Source organism: Desarmillaria tabescens (genome assembly GCF_030435595.1).
Source record: "Desarmillaria tabescens strain CCBAS 213 chromosome Unknown EV420scaffold_58, whole genome shotgun sequence".
In the NCBI taxonomy this organism is placed as follows: domain Eukaryota; kingdom Fungi; phylum Basidiomycota; class Agaricomycetes; order Agaricales; family Physalacriaceae; genus Desarmillaria; species Desarmillaria tabescens.
Genome location: NW_026848357.1, coordinates 204,518 through 214,174, shown reverse-complemented (window position 1 = coordinate 214,174; position 9,657 = coordinate 204,518). Strand labels below are relative to the sequence as shown.

Below are 9,657 nucleotides of genomic sequence, written 5' to 3'. Positions count from 1 at the left end.
TGGCGCGTTCATTCATAATGCACAAAGGGATAATTTAGAGCTGGAGCGAAAGACTCAGTTGTCATATCGGACCAGATGAGGATGGAGAGAGCGTCGTTGGGTGTGGATGAAGTCGGGGCAAAGACGACTTGTATGAAGTCAGCGGAGAAGAGCACGGTGTAGAGGTTGATGGAGGCGCGTGCAGAGGACTAGGATGGCGCGTGTGGTGAAGATGGCTTGGATATAGCGTTCGTACTGTGGGCACAAGATATGAGTAAGCATGATTAGAAGAGCTAGAGTATGCTTACCTACACGTCGCCTAAGTCTCGCACGTGCCGGTCTCCCAAGGATGTCGACGGCGAGGGCAGATACTGTTGTCGCTATACTGGATTTTGTGTGGGGTTCCGTTGTCATCGAAATGCAGGAGCATTATTCTCTGTGGCCTACATAAGCCAGCCATTGTTTATCGGAGTAACGAGTGCTTACCTATTTGACAAAACCTCTACACTAGGGACACACCGCAATCGATGACGCGCTAGTGCGCAATGCGTAGGGAGCAACATTGTGCACGATGACAAGAATTTGTCAAGAGAAGCGAGTAGTGGTCGGCGTAGCACACGAGGAGAGTCTGGCGGATTCCCACAGAAATGCGTCGAGGGTCCGTGCACGAGCGGAATAGTGTGCGGGGTTCCACTTTGTACCTTCATTTCTTTCTGGCACCCCATGCCGAGAAGATCCTGTCGGCCTATATAGAGATGTATGTGCATGAGATAGAAGACGACGGACCCATCATGAAGCGTACTTGAACCCAGAGAAAAACCAGTTGTGGCGAATGGTGTCGGTGAGGTTTGTCCCGATTCCGAAGGTGCACAAGTGGAACATCCCTGAACAGAACAAGAGCATGTGTGATCTCCCCGAGCCCAGTCTTCATCATAATCCAACGCCGTCCAATTGTTCGACGAGAACGAGGACTTGGGCGATGGCCGCAGAGATAGCGGTGTGTCGGACCATCGCGCGACCATGGAAGGGGTCCAGGCATCGGAGGGCTCCGCGTCAGGAGGTGAGGAAACAGAGGGAGAGGAAAGTTAGTTCAGATGCCCAGGGTTGTTGTTTGTGAAGCTGATGAGGACGGAGGCGGGTGTCGTGCTGGTGCTGTCGACTCCATTTGATGGAGTGGGCATGCCTGGTGCCGACGAGGGAGGGTAGGTGTTGTAGAAAGTGATAGAGCAGGCGCGGACGACAAGGGTGACGGCTGGGTTGTGGATGACTTAGATACGGACATCGTACTGTGAGTCGATGAGTTGAAGAAGCGTGATTATAATAGTCATAGGAACCGCACCTGCATTTTACCTATGCTATTGAGGTATGTGTGTTCACCGGCCCACCAGTTGTACGACGGCATTTTGGAGGGGTCATTGGTCAGATCCAGAGCTAGGATGTTACCTGGGAGGTTGACTAGGACTGGGCGAAAGTCGGTATGGATGGTGTGGTCTTCATGCAGGGTTCCTGTTGTCGTCCAGATGCAGGAGTGCGATCCTCTGTAACCTACATGCATTAGTCGTCGTTCCTAAGATGAACAAGCGCTTACCTATCTAAGATACTCGTTTCGGATTTAGGTTCCGCATTGAGCTTCACCCTGGTGAACAACGCGTTTCTAGGGCCCACTCTGAGGACTTGTTATGGATATTGGGTATCCACTGATTCGGTGCATGAGTCAACACATGCCCGAACTCGGCCTTCTCGGTCCTAGTAGTGACTCGCTCGTACTTTCTCTTACTTTCTCTATTCTTCATATTGATACTAGAATATTATGGAACATTATAGAATAATAATGACTCTAATCTTTCCTTAGTATATAAACTCGTAGGTAACATTGTATTAGAAAGTTTTGATCAATCTACCAATCTACCACTTTCAGGACACCTTCACTGCGTGAACCCTCAGCTACGCCTAGCGCTTGCTGAACAACTCGTTGGATACGCCTAGCGCTTTCTGACACCAACCCGAAGGTTACACTTAGCGCTTGCCTTCACCCACGGCCTGTAATAGCTTCACGCTTACAGGCTTTCTATATCGGTAATTGCTCCGCGCTTACCGGCTATTTCCCTCAGTAATTGCTTCGCGCTTGCTGATCTCTTTATTTCGCAAACAGGACCTCTTAGGTCTCCTCACGAACCCTTGCCGGAATCCATTATATTCCCTAACGACGTACATCATTTTTCATTAATCATACCTCGCTTCGATCATCACTCCTCGCCTCGTGCTCGCATATCCGGATTTTGGCAGATCCATAACAGGACTGGTATTCGCATCCGATAATGCAGACCATGAGGACCGACCAGATTCCCATTAGATACAGCTAGGAGCCGGGAACCTTGGAGGGTTTCAGATACAGGGGATCTGGTGAGGGTGGTCTCAGGGAGAGGAGAGCCAGCAGGAGCGTGGTGCATGTGGTGCTCGGGAACGACTTCATCGCAGGAATATGGTTAGTCGTTGGAGAGGATGTCGAGTTTGAAATCGTTGTGGAGTCCTCTGAGCATGTGGAAACGTTTGCACGTCTGGATTCTCGCTGTCAGTAATGCGTGCCGGGAAGCGAGAGAAAGTCTTACCTGGCGTAGTCGCATTTCTTCACAGTCATCCATCAAGCTCGCCCAATCTAACTGCGCATCAACCGCATCACTATCGACCCTGTTCCTTCTTCTCTTCCTACAAACCAGACGATTCTTCGTCGCGAGAATATGCACCTGCGAGGGTCAGCGAAAGCCAAAAGGAACGTCGATATATGCCCTGTGATGAGATACTGTTGATGTTGATCTCCTTGGAGAAGGATAGTCGTGTTCTAGGATGGCCTGAAATAAAAGCCGGAGGCGTTGCGCATGGTAAGTAATCTGGAAATAAAGTCAGTTTTCAAGTCCCCAGACGCATACCGATGTAACGTACATCAGGTTCGTTTTCATCTCCGTTAGATCATCTTCCCACTGACTTGAAGCTACCATCTGAGGAAGAAGCGAATCGCGCGTCTCCGCCGAGTGAGGGAAGGAAGCAAAGACCAGAATTACGAAATAGCATCGATCAAATTCCCCACGTGAGGTACACATGTCAATTTCCAATTCCATCTTGATTCTGTCTCTCAATTGCTACTGCAAAAATCTTCAATGAATCAGTGATCTACTCGACATTCTGACTCTCACAATAAGTGCTGGATCCCAGGAATTCTTCCGATCTGGATTTTTCACGGCTGCAGGAGTTATAAGACTTGTTCATCGACATTGTTCACGCCACTAAGAACAGATCTTTTAACAAAATGAAAGCGCACGTATAAAAATGATTGCAGCGATTAAATGTCGTAAGGTCCGACCACTGATCGGTAACAGCTACTAGTGAGTCGCAAGCATGAAGCGCCAATGTGCCCATTGGTTCAGATTCCGGAAGACGCGACCAGACCTGCCCTCACGACATCACCTGACCACGATATTGTCCCGGATTTCAAAATTTTATCCTGTTCTCTCGTTCTCAGGTTCACCGCCCCCTGAACCGATTTTGCCTTGATCGTCATCAGATAAGCATGACATCCTGCCAAGTCGACCACCCTAACATTGTGCTAGCAAATCCCTGAATGTCTTATCAAGTTTTATTGACAAAAACTCTGGCCTCGTAATGAAACGCTGGCTTGTTCTTTTTCTGCTCGCAATAATACCGATCTGCTTTGTGACTTTTTCTCCTGGAAGGCCAGCCAATCAAGCTCTGTCGGTGAGTCCCGCTTCATTCTTCAGCTACAGACTGTCAGACAAACACTGATACACTGATGGTCAGGTCGATCGGCAGGTGCATCAAGGACAAGACTGCATGGCCGCCTGAACTTAGGTGCGTACATCCATCGCCTACAAACTTTTCTAACCGAGTGACTCACACAGTATAAGCAGGGTTCGTACTCATCCGCAAAGCTGGACCAACAGACAGAAGAAGCACTATGCGTCAAACCGACCAGCATCAACTCCCCAATCCGGGTAGCGTTCCGTTACCAGGGAGACAACCGATGCACCCTTTCGAACCCTCAAACCTGCCTACCACACGAGACGAGACGTCGATCCCCAGCGAAATAAAAAACGCGAAAATGCCCGCATTGAATCGTGTTTGTTCTAACAGGTTGGCTTGCACCATAAACCCCTTCTGGCCTATCAAGATTAAATCTTTCCTTGGTAGATGGTACGTTTTCTCGGCGTATTTATCAACCATAATATCTGATTGTATGTACAGTGGTAAAATTCGCTGTTGGCTGCTTGAACAAACCCCGTCCACGGGGTCACCTCCATGCAATGGATATTCTCGTCTTATTCATGAAAGATGGTGCGTTTTCTCAGTCCGTTTATCAGTCATAGTTTCTGACCCTATGTACAGTGAGAGAAATATCGGCTGTCATCTACCATCGTGAAAAGATCTCATCAGCGAGGTCATTCACCGGCAATGGCTGTCTCCCCCACAGCCGAGAAGCCAACTATCCAGAGGTCTTGTCGCACTGTATTGAGAGGTATTCGCCAAAGTATATCGAACTCTTCTTCCTGTGCCTTCCACCTAACAAAGCCGCATAGTAGAAAACCTTTAGCATTACGTTGAGAAAGACCGTCCAGTTAGCCGGAAAGTAACTTCTTTGGAATGATATATATTCGTTACGGTGGCACCAGTATCGTACAAAGCAGCTCTGCTTCGTATATCTGATCTTGCCGCACCCGACAAAAAGCCCGAAAGCACGCACTAACCTCTAACGCTCCCCTAGCCAGGATAATCTGCTAAGCATAACAGGTACTAGAAGCTCATCGAGACATTACAGTACATGTTTACTATTGCCATGCTCCAGGTATGCTCTTTATCTCTAGGAGGTTTGCTTTCTGATCGTGCATACAGAGAAATCTACGGCCGGATGAACTTTCCTGTTCTAGGGAGGTGGGTGAGTAGGGACGTTCCTATGAAGGTATAACATCTCCTCTATCTTCCATCACAGTCCGCTTACCATTTTCCACCTAGATATCATGAGAGAATCTAGCAATAATACGCCTCCTTCCAACGAACAGGTAATTCGGGAGGAAACACATCCAGCGAGCAGTATACGAAAGATCTGAGATTGGGGTATCTTTACGAAAGCAGGGTCTTTCGTTCATCGATCGATAAGAAATTTGATGCCAAACACGACACCATTTCTATGAGACGATGGATTGGTGCAATGGTACTCAATACTCTTCGAAACCAACCCTCACGGCGTAGCTGCTTTCCGGTTCATTATTTCTCTGATTGTCGTTTTTGGTGGCCACCGTTTTCCTGCCCTCAAGGTACACTTACCTTTCGTTTTTCAGATGTCATTTCTGACCAAGTGTGTAGGAGGTCTCGTGGACCTGGGACTAAGAACCCACGATGCTGGTGTTACTTCTATGCACAGCCATGATCAATTTAGTATATTCAACTAACGTCAAGAATGAATATCCGCGTACGCACCTACATTATGGTCCCATCGACTGAAAGCTCAAATGCACACTGAACGAACTGTTGAAGGAGACACGTGCACCCCGACATAGATACCCGACTCTAACCTATATTGTACACCGCCGTACGGACTATTTCTTTTCCTACCACCCCTATACTTCAACACGACTAGTATATATACCCCGTAGTTACCGTTCGATCCCTCAGTCGTTCTCACCACACGCTGTGTTCCGACTGAGGTATGCCTACTACTACTATACCGATATATGCTTACTTACTATTACTTAGCTTTAACTTACTTCTCTTGACTTTACGAACTGGCCCTTCTTACATATACAAACCATCGTTTGATCCTCCTCGAAAGAATTGCCGTATTATGGGGACAGCAAAAATTCGATGACTTGGAAAATTGCCATGGCATGGAACCGAACCCATGACCAGGCCGATGCTTAACACCCCTGGTAGTTGGGCTCATGAGAGCTAGGAGATACACGTGCTCCCAACCAACATCTGATTCAGACTCGAGTACGATCTTGGCCTAACTTCCATCACCCGAAGTGATAGTGCGACATGCGCTAGAAGTCCTACACCCTGTGAATCTATTCATCTGTGTATCTATACCAACCCCCTGCTACACCCTCCCATCTTCTTCGCATCGAAATGAAAGCAGAGGAGAAAAAATAAACGTCCAGGTCAGAATAATGATGAGCTGGCCTGTGGAATCGAACCACAGGCAGCCATTTGCTTTGTTATCCTTGATCTACATCGACTTGGAGAATGAACACCTTGGGTACATAAAGTGAGGAGAGACTCACTTCCTGGACGACACAGGACGAAATAGTTGCAACTGCATGCTATGAGTCTGGACACCACGCATTCGTGGACGCTCATTTCAGTATGACTTGAATACCGTCACACTACCTTGCGCAGGATGTTAATTGTGTGCAAAATGTCCGGAACATGGTCCCACAACTAAAACCGCGAAACAAGGGTGCAAGAAATAGAGTAAACGTACCGCTTCGAATGGTGTCTTGGTTGCAAAATATTTGGACCATAGTAGAATGGTTAAAATCAGTCTCCCGAGTGACCAATCAATACATCACCAGCCATGAGGAATCGAACCACCGTCCCGCCACCCCGAGAAGCTTTTTGCAGGCCACCCATTGCTGTCTCGTAAACGTGAAATCTTAGTAACACAAACCCCCGTGTCCCGTGGGTGAATGACCTGCATTCTTCCGCATAGCCATGCTGATATTGCCAGCACGTGTATCGAGGAACACCGGACTGAGGAGACTTTTTCTTTCGATTACCACGACTACTTAGAAAATAGAAGGGCATACTCTGAGTGGGGGACTCGAGGGAAAATAGAATTCTGGAGGAAAGGTACGCAAGGGGGAGGCAAGTAGCAGCAGCACGCACACCCCATTTTAGAGCCGTCGTAAGGATCTGAGCCGATACATAGACTCGTACATACTGGCAGAGAGCATAACAAATATCGTGGACACTGGTAAGAGGACGTGACAGATTGCTGGTACCGTGAGACTTTTCCTAATACAGATAAGAAGATACCAAAATGCATATGGCTCAAAGCTGAACATTGAACCCTTCAACCGGGACTCGAACCCAGGTAAGCAACGCAGGATAAATCACAGTACCACAACGTCACGACGAGGTGTTTCGATTCTTGCTTAGAGTTTCTTTGATATGATAAGTAGATCGAACAAGATGTAAAAAGAGATTTCTAAGGGCCATCCTTCAACCAGGACTCGAACCCAGATAATTAGTATGATAAGACCACAACATCACGAAGGATTATATGGATTCTTGTTTGGCAGTTTCTTTTGTTGCAGAAACAAGCCGCCTTTAAAGAACACGCAAGTGATTGGAAAGTTGAAAGGCAGATGACTCAGTGATGGAAATACGAATCACTTGCATGAGGCGTAATGAGTACACTGAATCAAAAATGGACAAAGAGGTGGATGGGTCCTTAATAAATAAAACCCAAAGATACCCCTAGAAAGAGGACATGACCAATTCGACTTCTTCTGTGGTACCCTAAGCCTTGTCCTGGCTCAAGCCTTGCCATGGCATAAGAGCTCTAAAAAGACGATACAAAAAGAATTACTCATTACCTCTGTTAGAGATCCTCCGACTGGGACTTGAACCCAGAGAACCAGCATGATAAAACCACAGGTTCATGAAGGGTTATCTCTGAATGACGGTTTACAGTTTCCTTTCATAGTGATGCTCATTGTGGAAATTAGCCGCTTATAACAATCACATAACTAGTCAGTCGGTGGAAAGGCAGATGGCCTAGTAATGAAAATACGATTACTTCCACGAAGCATGAGTATGCGGAATCAAGCTCAAGCTCAGGCGCAAGGAAGAAAAAGAGTATCACAAAATATAACCCTTCCGAAGGGATTCGAACCCTAGTTTTGGACGTCACACACCCAGTACGTCACAAAGGACATGTATATGCACTACAACTGGACAATTGTAATCTTCCCAAACCCCGACCCGAGGGCTATTCTCCCGAGTTCTTCATCGTAATCCAACGCGGTCCAGTTATTCAACGGGTTTGAACACACCTCTCGAACACGGGGTCGAGCAGTGGGGTTCAGCGTGCCAGGGAATACGGCAGCCATGAGAGTCTCGTGCCCATAGTGTTCTTCGGAGGGGAAGGCCATCGCAGGATCATGGGTCCGTATCCATACAGCAGTCCCACGTTTCCAGAGTATGACATCTGTGCATTGAAGAGTGCCGCGTCGGCAGGGGTTTTCGCTGGTGAAGGTTGGCAGGAAGGAAGAGATAAGTTTGAACAAGTCAAACCTTGTTATCCAGGAGTTATCAATCTTGGAGCGGATGAGGACCGATGAGGATGTTGCACTGGCACCGGCGACCCAGCCAAAAGAGTGGGAGGTAACGGGAGAGTGTGTTTGTCCGTGGAGGAAGGGCAGGGTAGTGTAGAAGTTGGTGGAGCGTGCGCGGATGACGAGGACGGTTAGCGCGGTGAAGATGACTTGGATGCAGTGGCCGTACTGTAAGTGAATGAGATGAATAAGCGATATGTAGAACAGTTAGCGAATGGTTACCTGCATGTCGCCTCCTTCATCGAGGCAGGCCTGCTCATCGGTCTTCCAATTATAGATCAGTGTCTTAGAGAAGTTGTCGATGAGGGCTATGATATCACCAGTGAGGGTAACTGGATGGAGGTCGATGTCGAATGAGTGGATTTCATGCAGTGCTCCATCGTCGTCCAGATGCAGGAGCGCGATCCTCTGTAATCTACACAAGTTAGCGATGGGTCATCAGAACAACAAACACTCACCCATCCAACGCCACAGCGATGCTCGCCTCGGACTCTGTATCCGTGTTCAGCTTCACCCCACTGAACAGTGTGCCTCTTGGCGACCACTCCGAGCACTTGTGCCCCCCGTGCATGATATCCTAGATCGTCAGTACCGACCAGATTCCTTTCGATACAGTCAGTAGCCACTTGTGTTGTCAGGCTGGTATGAACTTGATTTCGGATAATGGCGAGCCAGTGAAACTTGTCTCGCTTGCTGATATCAGAGGAGGGTCTGCTCGCCATCGAGTTGCGAGTTGGTAGGCATGGCGCGTGCGCTGTTCAAGATCGGTGTCATCGACGGGAATGGGGTAGTCATTGGAGATGATATCGAGTTTGTATGCATTTGTCCAGATGATGTGTAGTCTTGTGAGTGCGTTGAACCATTTGCATATCTGTCATTATTAGCACCTGGGATCATTTAGCTGTGAAATATTCACCTGGCGGAGGAGAAGGATATCAGGAACGGAAAGAAACGCGATAATGTAGATCATCACATCGTCAGGTAAGTTGTAGAGTGTATCGATATCATTCATGGACGTTGCAGTCCAAGATGAATGTGTGGTTACGGGCCGAGTTAGCCAGTTACTAATCCGTTCCCATGGCATTCCCGGGTAGTCAGTGCGGATAGCCTTCGCATCGTCGCAACATCAACTGTGGACGACTTGCCCTCCCTTCATGGTATGAGAAGTGGTCTGCAGCAGACTAAATACAGTATGTGCTCCCTGTTTTCACAACTCGCTCGACTTGTCCGACGACCCAGAGTGGTCTCATAAAAATAAAACTTTTACCGTCATGTGTTCCCGCTATTAGGCCCATAGACTGGGATGAGATATATATTTTCCTTACATGAT

At 47.8% G+C, this 9,657-nt stretch overlaps 3 protein-coding genes across 3 annotated transcripts; 1 reads left to right on the top strand and 2 right to left on the bottom strand.

Moving 5' to 3' along the window:
- Positions 1-1,139, bottom strand: EV420DRAFT_1025347 (uncharacterized protein). Its single transcript, XM_060465370.1, has 4 exons — positions 782-1,139; positions 466-724; positions 288-422; positions 1-234 (listed from the first exon to the last, which is right to left on the bottom strand). Exons 1-3 carry the CDS (start codon positions 999-1,001, stop codon positions 299-301), a joined length of 603 nt encoding a protein of 200 aa, XP_060324759.1. The 5' UTR covers positions 1,002-1,139; the 3' UTR covers positions 1-234; positions 288-298.
- A 2,497-nt stretch (positions 1,140-3,636) lies between these two features.
- EV420DRAFT_1484965 (uncharacterized protein) lies at positions 3,637-5,096 on the top strand (the record flags this gene model as incomplete). Its single annotated transcript, XM_060470144.1, has 7 exons — positions 3,637-3,729; positions 3,815-3,843; positions 4,163-4,185; positions 4,237-4,326; positions 4,378-4,519; positions 4,882-4,924; positions 5,049-5,096. 7 exons carry the CDS (start codon positions 3,637-3,639, stop codon positions 5,094-5,096), a joined length of 468 nt encoding a protein of 155 aa, XP_060324758.1.
- Positions 5,097-7,937: 2,841 nt separating this feature from the next.
- EV420DRAFT_1724005 (uncharacterized protein) lies at positions 7,938-9,339 on the bottom strand (the record flags this gene model as incomplete). The annotated part of the gene is made up of 5 exons (XM_060479801.1): positions 7,938-8,495; positions 8,550-8,735; positions 8,786-8,930; positions 8,978-9,198; positions 9,244-9,339. The coding sequence occupies 5 exons, from the start codon at positions 9,337-9,339 to the stop codon at positions 7,938-7,940; spliced, it is 1,206 nt and encodes a 401-aa protein (XP_060324757.1).
- Between the last annotated feature and the right edge of the window lie 318 nt (positions 9,340-9,657).